The sequence below is a fragment of the Chinchilla lanigera genome, unplaced genomic scaffold, assembly GCF_000276665.1.
Source record: "Chinchilla lanigera isolate Chin_1 unplaced genomic scaffold, ChiLan1.0 scaffold00007, whole genome shotgun sequence".
NCBI classification, from domain to species: domain Eukaryota; kingdom Metazoa; phylum Chordata; class Mammalia; order Rodentia; family Chinchillidae; genus Chinchilla; species Chinchilla lanigera.
Window position 1 is genome coordinate 31,082,901 of NW_004955408.1, and position 17,212 is coordinate 31,100,112.

The window sequence follows — 17,212 nt, forward strand, 5'->3', positions numbered from 1 at the left end:
CCAACAGATATGGGTAATTCTTTTCTACAGACTCTGACGATTATTTTAATTCTTTGTTGTTCCAGAATTTTGGTGTATTTTATTATAATTGAAATGGCCGTGCTGTTAGTTTGACTATGTCTTGGGTAGAGTATTGATATTCGACCAGTAATTAAGTGATATATTAAGGAAAGATTTTTTTCTTTCAGTGCACCTTGCCAAAGTATTATCACATGTGGGGATGTGCCAAGCACCAGGCCCCATTTCTTTCACTTCTTATTTTACATATTTTATGGTGCTTTAAGAGAAACAGTGACTGCTTAGTATATGAGAGTCTCTCCCCAAGGTAAAATACATTAGGGAAGAAAGTGATCCGTCTTGCCAACTAGAGTCAGACAGAGGTCATTACTTGAAGTGCGCAAGTCTATAGAGGGGTCCAGACGATCCAAGCTGAATGGTGAAAGGTTGCTGGCTCCTGCCTCAGAATGCTTCAGAATCCCAGGGAAGTAAGGTCGTAAATCAACACCAGAGGCCTGGAGGCTACCTGCTTCTAAAAGGGAAGGGGCTAGACTATGTCTCGTCTAGGAGGTCTCAGGTCACTGAAGGCCAGATGATAGCGCTTTAAACTTCCTCAGGCTTTGGAGCCTTTCAACCAATGAACTACCCAGACCTTGGAGGAAAGACAGAGAAGTACTTGCCACAAAGTCATGGAAGAAATTCCCCTTCTGCACATGCTAAGTAAATAACATTTTTATTTTTAGTTCAAATTCTAGCTACTTCATCAGAGAGAGACTCAACAGGATGACTGTGAGAGAGCAGAAAGTCACCTCTGCAAGAGCAGCAGTAGCGTCTGGTTGATGTATAACCCCCTCTCCCAACCCTGGGAAGCACTGGCTTCCTGAGATTCACCAAGCTGTACATACAGGATGTTCTTCTTGATGGTTGGCATTGGTGACAACAAGATTGTTGAGGATTGCTAAACAATGCTAGTTGATCCAGTCTAAGGAAAACTGATTTCATGGTAAATCTAAACAGTGGCTCCAGCAGCTCAATTCCCTACCTGTGTGGAAAAAGGAGCAAGCAGTTATTGCTTTCCTCACCATGGCTGCCCCATTCCCCATTTCCCAGAGGGGCTACTCGGGGTAGAGTAGCCCCTCTGGGAAATGTGTGTGAGAGTTGGCTCAATAAACATCTTTGCAAGAGAAAAGGTAGGGGGGTTTTCAAAAATTATGCAGCTGCGTTATGTAATGAAGGGTACAGCATGCACAGCGGCCTAGGCAGACCGGGCACTTGGCCTGGGCTGTCTCCCTTCAAATGCTGACTCTTCTGTTTACCAGCATTGTCACTACTTGCTATGGCCTCCCAGCGAGCGAGGCAAGTTCCTTCACCTCTCCCAGCCTTGTCTTTATCATCTGTGAGAAAAGATTAACACTATCCAACGCATAGGGTTGTTTCAAGGATCGAATGACTTAATACATGAAAGTATTCACACTCGCCCCTGATGTTGGTAAGCTGTAATTATTCACTAGTCAGCTAGGATTTTGTGTGCACATATGCATGCACACATCTGCTTTCCCTCTTCTGACTGCTGTCCTGCGTCATTCTGAAATTCGCATTCCTTCCCAAACACAGCCCGGTCCATAGGAACCTGGGAGGTTAATCCTTGCTTTAGAAGCAGTGATCCAAGTAAATTCCTTTTACTAATGCCACTTATCATATTAAATATTATTGTTCTGCATTACTGGGCACTGTGTGCCTTGTGTTAAATGCAACACTTACTCCATTCATATCCCAGTGAAATAACAGGGGCCCCATGAATGAGAGATTGCTGAAAAAGATGCTGGGGCAGACTGGGGTCCACAGACCTGCCCTGTCAGATACTGTCTTCCTGGCTGGGCACAGTGTTGCTTGAGGTGGAGTAGAGGACCAAGGTGGGTGGGTGTCATGGGGCGCTCTGTATGAAGTTTAATTTTTTTCCTTTCATGTCAGGGCAAAAGTGCTGACCTGGACAATGAACATGTTCCAAGGTGTTAAAACATGCAGGCAAGAGGTTATGGCCCTCCTCTCACAAGCTCTCCAGCCTGCATAAATTGTCCTCTACATATAAGCTAGATCCAAATATCCAGGGTGTTTGAGGTAGCCTGCAGGGGTGCTGGGATAGGAGTAAGTTCTTAGGTATTTTTGAACTCTGCTATCAGAATAGCTTCTGTAAAGCCAGCAGTCATAGCTGCTTCAGTCTGCCTTCCCCTTTCTTCTCCCTGATTTTGGCACAATACTGCACCTGTGGAAGTTGAGACTTTCTTTCCCCTGGCTTAGAGGAACATCCACAGAACCAGAATATGATGTCAGAAGCACCAGCCTGGAGAATCTCACTCCTTCATGCTGGGAATGGATGTCCCACACTAGGAAGCCTAGGCAAGAAGCCAGGCCAACGTTCTTTACGTCCCTCAGAGTTTCTACCTGATCCAGTCTAGTTTGATGGTATGGTGGAGCAGCCTAAAGCAATGCCCAATAAGGTCTGTGTCTAATTTGGACCTCTATTTTGGAAAACACAAACATCATACCAGAGAGGATTTAGGCTATACCTGTCAAAACATGCACATCCAGTCCATTAGTGGGTCTGTAAAGGTTAAATGGGCTCCATGCTGACTCATTATGAGGCTCTAAATGAATCACAGAAGCAAACACATGGGCTGACTGTGAGAACAGCCATTGGCTTCAGAAAGAGAGGTTCATCACATGGGAAAGCCACAGAGAGGGGGCCACCTGAGAAAACAGCAGTCCGGTTAGGTTAGGGTAAGTGTTCTGCAAGTTCTTAATAGCAGGGAAAGCCTTGGAGAGGGAGAATTCTATAAACATGTGGGGGCAAGGAGGAGCCCAGAGCTCTGTCTGCACAAGGGGGCAGAAGTGGGCTGTGTGTAGGGAGGGGTGGAGGAAGCACATGTGCTACAGGAGCCAGGCTGACACAGGCGCACCTGGGCAAACAGGTAAGATGGATCGGAAGGAGGAATTCGGCCCAGGGTGGTGGCACACAGCTGCAGTTCCAACTATTGAGGCTAAGACAGAAGGATCACAAGCTTGAGCCCAGCCTGGGAAACTTAGTAAGACTCTGTCTCAAAATTTAAAAAAAATAAAAAAGGTAGGGATGTAGCTCAGCACTCTGGGTTTAATCAGTACTTCCAAAAAAAAAAAAAAAAAAAAAAAAGGAGAAATTCTGGTGAAAACTTAGAAGTCAGACAAGTAAAATGAGGCAAAAACAATCAAAAGTTCTATTGGTATAGGAAATTAAGGATGAGGAATGCTTTCTTCTTAGCTAGACTTGTCAGTATTTTCCCAGCTTTTTGTAATATATCTGTAGTGTTTTTTGTTTTTTGTTTTTAAACAAAGTTGGGGAGACATGAAGTTAATTTTTTAAGAAATATCTGAATTTTCTCTCATAAACACTGAAAACCATCAGGAGTGTCCTAGGAGAGCAGAGTTTCGGTAGAAGCGTTTTGGGAAGATGAGACAGGCAGCGTTGAGAAAGACGGATGCCTGGGGTAAAGGTCGAGTGGCAGCCCATGTCGAGCAGACTGACTGGGCAGCCCTGGGTGACAAGAGGCAGGGTGGGGATCTGGGCAGTCCAGCGGTGACCTCTAGGAGATGTGTGGAGAGAGCCCTTGTAGAATCTTGGAGACTGACCACGCGTCGGGTCACACAGGGAACACCGCACAGCTGAAGGCAAGCCATCCAATCTGGAGTGGTGAATGCCGAACAAAGCAGGGAGGGTGGACCAAGCAGCCTTGGGATTTCTGTATTCTGGGATGCATTGCTGCAGGGCAGTATCTGTGCTCCAAGGCCTTTGCCTACCTTGAAGAAAAGCTCTGGAAAGCAGAGGAAACCCAACAATCATCTGTAGGCTGCAGAAAAATATTTGAGGTCAGGCAACTAGAACAACACTCGCAGCATCTCTGGAGTTTTCTTTAAAAAAAAAAAAAGATATTTTAGCTGAGCCAACTCAATGAAACTCTCTTTTGAAAAATCAATTTCCCCGAAAAACAAATTTGGGTTCTAACCAGCAAATAGCATTTGGCAAGCGCTCATTAAGAAAGGCAGTGTTTGGAGAAGTTGAGAAAACAGCAAGTCATTTAACAGAGTAAACACAAGGGACTTAATGCCATCTCAGGGCTGTGACAGCTGCTCTGTTTCCACCAACTTTCCAGGGGAGCCTAAACAGCAAGTTTGTTTTAAGCTCATCTTGTTACAAACCTGTGCTCCCAGCCCCCTCTACAGTCTTTAAAAGGGGAAAAAATGGAAGATTCTTCAAATAGATCGCACATTTCCTGCCCCTGTTCAGTGCATGGAAGACACAAATATCAACAAGTAAACCTACAGAAAAGGCTACTTGACAGTCATCCACCAGCAGTGCTGAGCCTAAGCACAAGCTTAGATTTTCTCTATGGTCATTTCATTGCTGCATATATTCGGGTGTATTTCTTGTTTTGTCAGTGGTTATGTGAGTTGAATCTTACTTTAGTTTCATCTGAACTCTTCAATATCTAATATGACCTTTAAGACCTGTGCTTCTCAAACAGGTGTCCAGGAAGAAATACATGGAACACAGGGGAGCTGGGGGGCTGTATATAGGGCTGGGGGAGGAAGAAGAGTCCAGGATGAGTGGTTCTGGTCTGGGTGTCATGGTGTGCGGTGGTGCTGTACATATTTAGTATGAGGGGCATGTGGAATGGGGTGCAGGTTTTCCAGGAGAGGATGAGTGGCTTGGGACATACGGCATTGAAGTGCTTGTGATTCTCCAGGTGGAGAGTCCCATGGGCAGTAGGATGTGTGCATTGCGGACTAAAGCAGGATTTATAGGATGGAGACTCCTGCCTGGGCGTCATTCTTGTGGAGCAAGAGGTGCGTGAGGACAGATGGGGGAGAGGAGACACGGGCGGGGAACAGCCGGCAGCTGACAAGAGAGGAGCAGAAATGGAGAGTGTGGAGCTGCTGTGGGAGGAGGAGGGGGGACAAGGAGGAGGAAGCTGTTTACAGAGACAGATGCTGCACAGAAGACAGATCCCAGCGCATCCACTGTGACATCCTCAGTGACAAACAGGTCACTGAGGACTTGGTGTGGACAGCAGTTTGGCCGAGGCCGGGTATGGTGGTTGGACCAGAAGATAAAGCTGTGGAGACCTTGACATACAGTGTAGAAAAGGAAGAGAGAGTTAGGCTAGAAGTCAGCGAAAGTAAATCAGGAGAGACTTGGAGAGTTAGAACTTTCACAGAGAGAAGGGAGGAAGGAGGTCAAAGCCACAGCAGGGAGAGGGACAGTGGGAGAGGGGGCCAGGGACAAGAAGAGGCTGAAGCAGTGTGGTTTAGGTGCTGTACAAGGGGGAGGATCCTGAGGGCAGAGAGCCATTGAAGGTCTGACTAGGAACGGTAGAAGGAGTGGAAAGAAGTAGGCAGATTTAAGGACGATTTTACTGGTAGCACCGAGGAGAACTGGAAATCATTGGGCATGGAGAGAGAGGGAGAGAGGAAGTCCAATAATTGGGAGGCTCAGAGCTGGGAGAAGCACATACATGAACGGGGCCCTCCGTTAGAGTGCACATTTCTGCGCATGAGGGGAGGAGCTGTGACACTGGCTGCGTCGCATGGTGACAGCAAGCCACCTCCATTACCAGGTGGATGAAATGGACGGGGGAGCTGCCTCACAGGTATGCAGGAGGGTTGTGAGGACTGGAGGTGCAGCTCTGAGGTCACAACCACTAGAGGTGGAGGCTAAAGCCATGGACTACATGAGCTCCTTGGGAACATGGAAGGGAGGAGGAGGAAAAGAAGGAAGAAGAGGAGAAAAGGTGGGCCAGAAGCCTGGGGGGCAATGGAGAGGTTGAGGAGATGGAGGGAGAGGCAGAACAGGAATTCCAAAGGGACAGAGAAGCTCAGGAAGATCCAGAAAGACCACAGGAGCAGAGAGTTTCAAAATCTACCATTGTTGCCATGTGCGTTGCTTGTGAATAATCTAGGTTATTCAGTCTCACAGAGATCGTGATAACGAGTAGTTCTTAGCACATGCTTGGCACTCAGGGAACAAAACTTTAAGGCTACAGAAAGTGTCCTGGAACATTTTAACCCGAGCTATCTTTTGCACTGAAGATTAGAGGTTGTTCTGAGGTGGCTCTGACCTTGGGAAAAGCCAGGATCTTCCCTTCTCTGAGATGGAATCTCATCCCATCTCTCCAGGAGGGAGAGGTGGGACATTTACTGTCCAAACTGCACATGGGTGCTGGCCCCAGGGTCCTCTGCCACATGAGCTTACACTACCTGCTGGGGAGGATGGACAAGAATAAGCTTCAGTCTGGAATAAGCAGATTTTCCCCAAAACAGCTTTTTGAGAGGAGAGATTGATACTCATGCTAGACTGGTTCTGGCTTTGGGCCCCTGAGAGTTAGTTCCATGAATCATTTTCCTTATCTTGGTATTTACTATCATTTTCTTTGTTTTCCTGAACCCTCATGGAGAAAATCCAGGAAACATAGTAGAAAGAACACAGGTGATTTCTATATCAGAAAATCCTGACTTTCTGCTCAGCCAGGGGGTTGAAAAAAGGGAATGTCATCGGCAGTGGTAGCATTTGCTGCATCACGATGCATGGCAGCTACGACCCCATGTTAAGAAGGCAAGTGCACCCAGTGTAAAGGTCCAGAGCACAGCGGCCTCTATGAGTTGGCATCACAGTACGAGCTGTGGGATGCAGTTACCGGGAGGTTAAGGCAAGAAGTGCAGGGATGCTTCTGGGAAGGGTGTACACTCAGAGCAAGGGAGGCAGCCCTTGTAGCCTTGCTCAGAGGTTGAGAATGACACCTGGATCCCCAAGGCAGGACCTCCGGATGAACAGTGACACTGTCAAGCAAAGTTGTTGAGTTCTGACACCAGAGGCAGGAGAATCTGTGTTTCAACACCAACCCTGCTATTTTCTAGTTATATATAAATAATATAGGTCATAGAGATCATGACAAAACCACCTCACAGGACCCCAGGGTAGGTTACACAATGTATTTCTAGTAAAATGGTCAGTCACTATGAGTTACTAGTATGGATCACCTTTCCTCAATAATTGTTCTGTATAGTAGAGATCAGTGAAAACATAATACATAGAGTTTAGCAATTATAAAAGCAATGATCCAAAAATGCTAACTTAATTTAAAGCAAAACATTTCTCTGATCCTGACTGTCTGTCTGGCCTACAGTGTTGGAAAGCACCCTGGAGGATGCAGGTGCAGGCTTGATTGCAGAAGTTTCTCCTGGATCCAGGGGAAGTGACTGAGCACAACTTCTAGGGAGATGCCTCTTACAGGTCAGCTGCAGGGACGTGTGCGCTCCAAGGCCAGCTCCCACCTAGCAGGAGGCAGGAGCTCTGGGCAAGTTCAATAATCTCACCAGGCCTCTCTTCTCTCATCTGTAAAACTAACATTTGATGGCTTGAGTTTTTCCATGAGCTCAGAAAAGAGATCATAGTAATACGTCAGTTACTGTTTTGATATTAAAAAAAAAATTCCCAGCCATGTTCCACCATCCACTGCCTATCCAAAACCATAAAAAGCAGAAGCCCATGAATGTAAACATATTCTCCCACCAGGGACTGCTGCTTCTCTGCAGATGGGGTGACACTTCTGGAGGAGAAGTAGGGTCCTCCATCCCCAGATGACCCAGAGCAACCTAGGGCACACACACCACACTGAAGACTTTTCATTTGGGGAGGACTTTTTCTTTCCAAGTTAGAGAAACCTAACAAGAGTAAATGAAGCTTGTTTGGAACAATAATTACAAGACTTTTTCAGGTAGTTTAAAGAAATGACTACTTTCACATTCTGTGGTACATACAACGCCCCCCCCCCGGCTTAATTTTGAAATAACCCTGTAGCACATGACAACAGGCCTTAAACATCATAGTGAATTAGTAGTTCTGACAAGTTCCCCACAAAGAACCTAAGAAAGAAACTGGCCCTGGGGCTGTTGTGGACAGCTGGCATTTGGGGCATGACCCATCAGCCTCTGTTCACGCCTTGTCATTCTTCCCAAAGCTCCTGGTGATCTTTGTGCATCAGTGGAGATAGATGACAGTCAATCATCTCCAGAGGGTACCTGGCCTTTCTAACTTACCACCATACAGCTACTTAGGGAGATTTAGAACTCAGGACTTCATGGGGAAGAAGAAGGGTGAGTTGGGCCATAAGATCTCTGAATTAAGAGTGCCTGAGCCAGGCATGGTGGCACAATACTGCAATCCCAGCTACTTGGGGAGACTGAGGCAGGAAGATTGCAAGTTTGAGGCCAATCTGAGCAATTTAACAAGACTCTATCTCAAACTAAAATAAAAAGGGGTAGGGATATAGCTCAGTGGTAGAGTGTTCACCTAGCACAAATGAGACCCTAGGTTCAAGCCCTAGAAACACACACACATACACACACACACTACACAAATTGGTCAGGAAAGTTCTATTCCTTGTATAAAATTTAGGGTGAAGCACTTAGAACAGTACTTCACATACAATTATTCTATCCACATAACTAACACAGGCAAGATACACCCCAGGTTACTAAAATTAAGAGGACAGTTCCAGCACTATTTAGGGGATTTAGACTTTGATATTTCAGTGATCTTCTACAACCTTGCCTCTGAAAATATGGTCTGCAAACAGAATCATCAAAACCATCCCAGAACTTGTTAAAAATTAGTAACTGTAATTCTCCTTGAAATCTACTGTATTTGACTCTGCATTTTTATAAAAATGATCCGTTGGTGATCAGTCCGGGTTTGCAAAAGAGTAGATTTAATACAGGACACAAGTTATAGGATTATTTTATAATATTCACCTAAAAAGTGAAATGTAGAAGAATCCAAAAGATCCAATGCACTAGAGACTCAAAGAACACAGCTGAGGGCCTGGATCCCACAGCAATGTCTTGCACGAGTCCAGCTGAAGACCTAGAGCCCATGGCAATGTCCTCCACAAGTCCAGCTGGAGGCCTAGAGCCTATGGCAATGTCTCATACAAGTCTGTATCAGGGATCTGCACTGGGAAGGCCCAAAGGTTAGCGATGGAAGCTAGAAAGTCTGCACCAGCGGGACGAAAGATCTGTGCCATCAGACTAAAAGATCTGCACAGGAGCCGTGTGGTGATGCTCAAGGTAAGGACCAGAGCTGCTTCAACAGTGAGAACAGCTGAGTTCATATCAGGAAAGCCAGCTCAACCAGTTTCTCCAGGGGAATCAACAGCACCATCTTCCCCTCCAGTTCTCCTTTTACGCTGTTGGCAACAATCCTGAGGTGGGCCTTTCACACCCAGCACCAGGCTGACTCAACTCAGCTGGGTGTTACAAGTTGACCATTAGTTAATCCACCACAACACCCTTCCATCGACATCTCTACTACCATAGTTCACGCTCCCACATGGTCCCCAACTGATCACCCATTTCCCCCTGGTCTTCTTAAAGCCTGCTCACAACACTGACCATGTCACTTGCTTGCTTCCCTGTCACTTGCAGGTTTTAGGTTGGGCCTGGGCCCTGCTAACTGCTGCCTTCATCCCCTACCCTCACCTCCACCCTTCATGCCTCAGCCAGCAGAATAACTTGAATTTCCTGAGTGCATGCCTCCTTTTGCCTGGCTGCCTCCTTTTGCCTGACTAACTCCTTTTCACCTGTCAGATCTAAAAGCGGACCCATCAGACTGGGCCACAGGCCTCCTCTGGACTCCCCAGGCCCCAGCCACCTCTCTCTAGGGCACATCTTGGCTTGGCTCATGGCTGGTTGGCTGTGAACTTCTTCAGAGGGCCTGGGTCTCATCCACTTATCCCTCTGTCTCCCCAGCTCTAACAGTGCCAGGTAAACTGGCTGGTGGTGATTCACAGGCGCTGGGATTAGTACTGTACTTCCCTCCCTGCCGCAGACCGCTTGCTTTGGTGCTCAGAGCTCCTCCAGGGCAGGAGTCTTGCCGTTTCCACCTCAGTGCTACAAGTATCCGGCACCCGATGCTGCCAAGGTTAGCGGGGCGCGGCACTACCAAGGTGAGGACCCCACCCTTCTCCAGGTTTTCAGGTGCAGCTTACAGCCTCACAAAACCTGCCCTGCAGTGTTGAGCTGCGGTCAGTCATAAGATTTACTCCCCATTTGTGTTTCTATCAGCCTGCCTGGTGGTGTCAGACGCAGGGTCCAGTCTGACCGGCCGCAGCCCGCTCGCTCTAGCTTCTTGCAGTGTTTGCAGCCAGATCAGCGAGGCTTCTCTGGGCTCCGGGCTTTCAGTCGGGACCCTCACTCCCAGTGTCCCACGGGGAAGAAGCTGAGGCCCTTCTTCAGGACCTGCACCCTTTGTGCCCAGGGGCCAGTGGCAAGAGAAGAAGGGAAGGAGAGAGGACGTGAGCGCGGGGCTCTGGGTGCAGGACAGCGCAGGAGAAGAAAGCGCCTGCGGACGCGGAGGGGGCGAGGGGCGCGGAGCGCAGCCCTGCAGGCGCGGGTTGGGAGGCGCCAGCGCGGCCGGCCTCCCGCCCCTCGGCCGCTCCCTCCCGCTCGCCGCTTACTTAACCTGGCGCGGGCGGCGGGGCGCTCACTTCCCCGAGCCAACTCCAGCTGCGCCTGCCCCGCCGGGACTCTGCGCGTCTTCTCACTCCATGGCGCTCCTCGTGCGGCTGCTGGCCCTCGCCCTGGCGCTGGCCCTGGGCCCTGCGGGGACCCTAGCGGGCCCAGCCAAGTCACCCTACCAGCTGGTGCTGCAGCACAGCCGGCTCCGGGGGCGCCAGCACGGGTAAGCGGAGCAAAGGGATGGGACGGGTCGCGCGGCTTGCAGCTGGGGGCGGAAGAGATACCCGTCCCCCACAACACATACACACAAAAGCAGACAACGAGCGGTACTCAGAGGGGACCAGCCCTCTACCCGGGGAAGGGAGAGGGCTGCGGGACCCTGAGGGGAAGAGGAAAGGCTTGGAAGAACAGACCCAGGGCTTGAGAGACCCCACTTTCAGCCTCTTCGTGCAGCCATGGCTGGAAGGGGCCAAGCAGCTCTCTGCCCCAGTCACCGGAAGCATGGTGGGAAGGCGCCTGAGGCAGAGAGGAAGCCCACCCAGCAGTGCTGCCCGCCAGGTCCTTGTCCAGTGACTCCAGAGGAGACTTTGGCCGCATGGGTGGCAGCATCACACAGGCTTCTGTGCACCTGGCCGACACCTGCCCCAGGGCACCAAGGCAGTGCTCTGTGGGCGCAGCAAGGGTAGTGTAGCACCTGAGGCCCTGTGAAGGGAAAGCTTACTTCCCTGGACCCTCACACAGTATGCTGTGGGGATGGGGAAACTGAGTCCTGGGAGGCCGTGGGATCTTGCCAGGCCCGCAGTATGCGCAAAAACCAGGATTGGAGTTTGTCTTAAAGCAGAAGGGGTTTGTAAGTGTGGGCACAATCACTGCAGGTAGTACTTTGAGACACTAAACATGAGGGCAAACCCATGCAGAAGGTCTGACCTAGTGAAGACGCAGCATAGACCCAGCCAGAGGTGGAGTGCTTCTGCGTCCTAGACCGGGCCACACCTGCTTCACACAGCTGGGCTTTGCTGGAGCTTCCAGTCTGCTTGGTTGCACCAACTTCTTTTTTACTCCTAGGTAAAACTGTGTGTAGATAGAAACCAGTGGTGACTCCGCAGCGTTGGCCCCGATACTGTTGAGTCCTGGCAGTCCTGCCCCAGGCAGTGCCTAACCCTCCAAGAGATGGGATAGATGGGTTTTCAGATCAATACTCACAGTTGGGGTGGAGGGTAATAGAGTTGGCTTTAGGTCCCCCAAAAAGCCTTGGCTTCCCACATCTGGGTGTGGGTATAGGCTGCCCCTTTATTTCCTCTGCCTGTGGCTATGGGGGCTGTCTGGGAGAGATGCTGCGAGCAAATGTGGCCACCACGCAAAAGGAGATCAAGCCAGCCCAAACCCTCCTGGAAGGAGCAATGCACTGAGGACGCCCCAGGGTCTTTGTAGAAGTGAAACAGTCACCTTTGACTGAGACCATATGCATAAGAAGGTGAGGGGGCAGGTCAGAAAGGCAAAGGGCATTCAAGGAGGCATCAAAGTCAAAATGTGACAGCTGACATTTTTATTACTTCAGCCCTTCTCACTTTTGGTCCCTGTGGCTTTTTTATCAATGAAGCATGTTATGTTTGAGGACCGCAGACCACCTGGGAGGTCTGTTCCTGAATGTGGCCTCTTAACCACTAAGCTAGGAGAAGATCACTATGGCATGCCCCACAGCAGGCACCCAGAATGGTGCCTCTGTCCAGGGCCATAGCAGAGTGTTCCCAAAGGTATTCAGGGATTTGCATCAGGAACCATCCCTAGCAAACCTCCTTCCCTTCAGAGCCCAGAAGAGATACTGACCAGGCTGAAAATAAGGCTTTTTAAAAAAACACAGATGCTCTTTTATTATAAATTTCAGATGTTGTATTAATTTCCCAGTTGTACCCCTGCAGCCTAATCTTGGTTAGCTTCTTGCAGTGCAGTTGGAAAGACCCACAGTAACCTGGGAGGGGCAAAATGATCAAGAAGTCACCGGGCACCTCCTCCCCCAGTGAGATCTGGATATACAGGCACATAAGCTGAAGCAAATAGTTGCAGATATGGCTGCACTTACTCTGATCTAAGTGTCCCTGACAGTACCATAGGGCTGCCCGGTCTTGTGCTCGTGGGTGGGGTACCTTATACAAATGACCCTGTTCAAGCTCCAATTCCTTATTCAAAGTGGGACCGCTGGAAAGGAAAGGAAAGGAAAACTTTTTTAGTTGAAGGGCATGCAGTGTGCGCCACATTGTGAGGGAAGAAATGATCACTAGACCTTGCTCAGGTGCACCTCTACCACCCACCAGCACTCTGGCGTTCATCTTCCACATAGCACAATGAGGTCTATTGCAGTTGTTCCCATTTTACAGTGGTGAAACTGCAGCTTAGTGAGACAGAGTGACTTTGTCCAAACACAGAAAACTGTTGGGAGGGTAGTAACTGTGACAAGGTCTCTTGGCTCCCAGCCATATCTATGTTGCCATAGAGAGGGAAAAAAAAAGTAACACTAAAAGAGAAGTAAAAATGCAACCACACCTCTGAATATCAACAACCAAAAGCTGAGCCGAACTTCCTGAAACACTTGGTTTTCAAATCCAAGTTGCAAAGCAGTGCTGTTATGCTGGAGGCAAAAGGCCCAGAAATGGCTTGCTCGATTCTATTACACTTTAGTATGACTTTCCTCTGTGTACAGCTCACCCATACTCCTAGTGTGAGAGGAGGAGGGGCAGGGCTGCCCCAGCCTCCTCTCCTGTCACGAAGGGCAGCAGCAGTGGAAACTCACCCCGTGGAGGAATGTTGGAGCCACATCCACAGAGACTCACTGAAGACCAGCCAGACGCCTACGGAAAGTTGCAGGGATTTCATCGACAGTAGTAATTTCCTGTTGGTCAGATGGAAGAACTTCTGGGACTGCACGAAGATGAGTAGGACTTAGGGCTGAATTGTGATTGGCAGGGACTTCTCAGGAGTTAGTAGGGACTGTCTAACCTGTGAACCCCAGGCAGCGAACAGAGAAGCCGAGTTTTTAGAAATCTGCTGGAAGCTACAGGCTCTTGGTGAGACCCAGCTGGGACTAAGGCAGCCTGTGCCTGTGGTTTCTTGTCCAGCCTTGACTCCTCTAACCCTCACAGGAGAACACTCAGAACACCTCAGGGACAGGGTCTGTTCTGTACACCAGTGAGTGTTTTACATTTTTTGTTTGTACCACATCAGTGACAGGATCTGTTAGTAGCATCATGCAAGGGCTGCATCCAGGTCCGATTATGGGAAGAAGGGTGTCACCTGAAGCAGTGGAGGAAGGCTGCCTGAGATGAATGGGACTCCAGCTGGGGTCTAAGTCATGAACAACTGACAGTTAATCCGGAGAGCACCCCTGATGACAGCTGTCCTGACAGCAGCTGGCCATATGCCCTGCTTTACAGAGTGGACACTCTTGGTGGATTGTTTCTGGGAGTATGTCTATATATGGAGCTGTCAGGGAGGTGCTGGGGCTTCCCACATAAGACCAAGGCCTGCAGCACACCCTGGCATATAAAGTGTATTCTTGGTGTGGGGTGTGGGTACAGAGAAAGGCGGGTGTCTCTTAGAGTGTCCCTGCTTAGCAAGCACACCACTTTGACTTTGGTAGCTTTCTTGGTGTATAATGTGTAATCTAGAAGTTTTTACATGCTTTTATTTTCACTTACCAATTGCCCACATCAAAGTAGGATACATGCATGAAATTATATTGATGTATAAGACAGACTTCACCCGTGTTTTGAGGAGAAGCTTTCATGGGCGCTGATGGGAATCTAGGTACATGGGATCAAAGCCTATCCTAAAACTACCGCTGGTACCAAGACTGAATGGCTAGCTCTCCTTCAGTTTTTGATAGTTCTGGTGACCCAGGAAGGCCAACATGATACGAAGCACATCAAGGTGGCTGCTTATGCCGACCACCTCACTGACACCGTTGCTTTGTTTCCAGCCCCAATGTGTGTGCTGTGCAGAAGGTCATTGGCACCAACAAGAAGTACTTCACCAACTGCAAGCAGTGGTACCAGAGGAAAATCTGCGGCAAACCCACGTGAGTACCTGTGACCGCCAGACTATTAGTCACTAACAAGGCCATGCGGCACATGCGCCAGCGGCAGGTGCCTCCAGGCTGGGCCAGCCTTCCTGAGAAAGGCCAGGCTGCCTAAGGAGCCATGAAGATGCATGTGCAGACGTGTCAGGGAACTGTGAGCTTGGGAGTGGCACTTTATGAACCTGGCCAAATTGTTTTGCATTTTTAAGGCTACTGACAAGAACTTGGATACATTTTTCAGGGCTGATTTAAGATAGTAATAAGCATAAAATTGTGTGTGTATGTGTGTATGTGTGTGTGTTTCTCCCAATTTTACTAAATAATATAAACATTCCGTGGAGATGCTATAACCATGTGACTCTGGGAAAGAAAACCTGTGGGTAAACTTACCCTAAAGACCATCCCTCAGATAAATACCTTTAAAAAAACTCAGAGTGCCTAGAAATATGCACACAATGAGACAGCTTTGTTTATTAAAACCCAGGTTCAGACTCCAACTCAGACCACTCACCTCTGGATCTTCCACTTACCTGGGGGGTGGGGTTAATGTTTAGGACCCTCAATTGCCTCAACTGTAAAATGGAAATAACTAAAAGCTTTGCCTTGTTACAGTGATTGACTGAAATAATGTACATCAGAGAAGAAATATGGTATCCTGCACATAGTAACTGCTCGTTATACACCTGCTATTATTATTACCCAGAATTTTTTAAAAATCTAGACCCCACAGACAGAAGGACACATGTCCATAGAGTGTGCACCAGTGTAGTTTTAAGAGGGCTTGTTGGCATCCCTATCAGCATGATGGGAGGCAGACCTCACCCCCAACACTAGCTGCCTGCTAGAAACAAGGTAGGATACGTGTGCTAACAGAGTTCTGGGGAATGCTAATCTGTTTGGCACTGTCAACAGATCTCAGAGCTGACTGTCTCTTAGGGAGAGGAAAGCGTGCTGTGCAAAACCTGAGCCACTTGTGGGGTCTGGCCTTCCTCTTGTCTGCATAATAGGAGGATTAAGAGACTCTAAGCCTCTCTCCTGAACTTCTTCCAGTGTTAGGGATTTTACATTTATTGCTTGTGATGTTGTTTTCAAGCAGTCACTTCCTCCAACTTAATAACCAAATGAAAGAAGGGAAAACTCTCTTTCCTTAGAAATGTTCTTGGAAACAAGTATCCCAATGTGTGACTCTCATTATGTTAGGCAATTATCAGTCCTTGTCTGAATCAAAGGAAATTAAGAATCATGGCAGAACTGGAGAGAAACCAGCAGTTCCCTGGGAGCCTGTATAGCGCAGGTCTGTGGAAGCTGGTTCCCTCATTGACCAAGAGCCCAGCTTCAAATCTATGAATTGTACAAATAGGGCACATTTTAATAAATCTGGAGGAGAGCATCAGACTCAGCAATAATGTTTTGCAAGAAGAGATTATACAAATTTTATACCATACATTCTTCTATGTTGTCCAAATTTAAAATATAATAATACCTCTAATACTAATTGATTTTTTCATTATGTTCTTAAATAAGCAGTTAATTAATTATGTAACAAAACATAAAACTGGGCTCTACATCATTACTTCTTAGAAGGTGACCAAAGGGCCTGTGCCAGCCCAACAGCTCTTCTACATCTCAGAGCCCCGCCATTTGGTTAGTGCTGGTTTCTCAACAAATGGGACCTGCCTGTGACATCAAACTAACGACAGGGCGCTATCTGCCATGCTGCTTCAGGTGCCCCTGTGTTGAAGCATTTGCCCAACTAGTTAACGGTAGCTTGATGACATTCCTCAGCAGCTCCCAGGCTGACACTGCTGGGTGATGAGTCACACCGGCTTCTTGGCTCTTGCCTCTTTCTCCCTGTGTGCACCAGCACAGGGCACAAGCAATAGAGCTGTGCTGACAAAATGTCCCTGGGAAAGGAAGATGTGTATGGGAGTGTGGTGTGGAAGTGAGACTTAGCGTTGAGTCAGGCAGAGCTCAGTATCCAGGCCCAGGTCTTGACCCACTCTTACAACCAGCTCAAGCCCAAAGAAGGAGATACTCTTCAGCTCTTAACTGTGGCCGTTGGTTTGGGCAGTTTCAAAAGAAAGGACATGGGGAGAAAAAAGTGTGAGCTGATAGAAACAGGACAAGAGAGGCTCTTCCTGGAACGTCACATGTGATGTCAGGAGGTGGCACTGACTTGGAAGAGACCAAGAGAACTCAGAGGGAAGGAGGAAGAGGTTAAACCCATGTCTGCTGTTCCCCAGAGCCAAGAGCAGCGAGGTGGTACATTTGTACACCTGAGACAGAGACCCTGAGGGGATCTGACTACCACATGGCCAGGGTGAACTGTTTTGTGTAGTTGGTAAGGCGGGGAGGGAGAGGCTGTGCTGGTTGGAGTCAGTGTCATCTTTGGGAAAGTAGGTCCCTAGATGCACGGAGTTGGGTGAGGACCAGGCTGAGAAATGGGAGCTGGGTGGTACTCGAAGCAGAGAGGACTGGCTCACTGGGCCAGCATGGGCAGCGAGCATTCTCTCAGCAAGACTCTGGAGAAAAGGCTGTAGCAGATGTACGTGTTAAGATAAAAGGAAGCAAAGCATCGTGGGGAAGCGGGCAGCACAG

The 17,212-nt window shown here is 48.5% G+C and overlaps 1 protein-coding gene and 1 long non-coding RNA gene across 2 annotated transcripts in view; both read left to right on the forward strand.

Moving 5' to 3' along the window:
* Window positions 1-2,730: 2,730 nt before the first annotated feature.
* LOC106147063 lies at window positions 2,731-10,242 on the forward strand. Its single transcript, XR_001231774.1, has 3 exons — window positions 2,731-2,775; window positions 9,835-10,031; window positions 10,150-10,242. It is a non-coding gene; the product is annotated as an uncharacterized LOC106147063 (long non-coding RNA).
* A 307-nt stretch (window positions 10,243-10,549) lies between these two features.
* Tgfbi (transforming growth factor, beta-induced, 68kDa) overlaps window positions 10,550-17,212 on the forward strand; it is a 31,266-nt gene continuing 24,603 nt past the window's right edge. Inside the window, exons 1-2 of the mRNA XM_005376495.2 lie at window positions 10,550-10,765; window positions 14,516-14,614. Of these exons, the coding sequence (XP_005376552.1) occupies window positions 10,632-10,765; window positions 14,516-14,614 (233 nt within the window). The 5' untranslated portion in view covers window positions 10,550-10,631. The remainder of the gene's footprint in view (window positions 10,766-14,515; window positions 14,615-17,212) is intronic.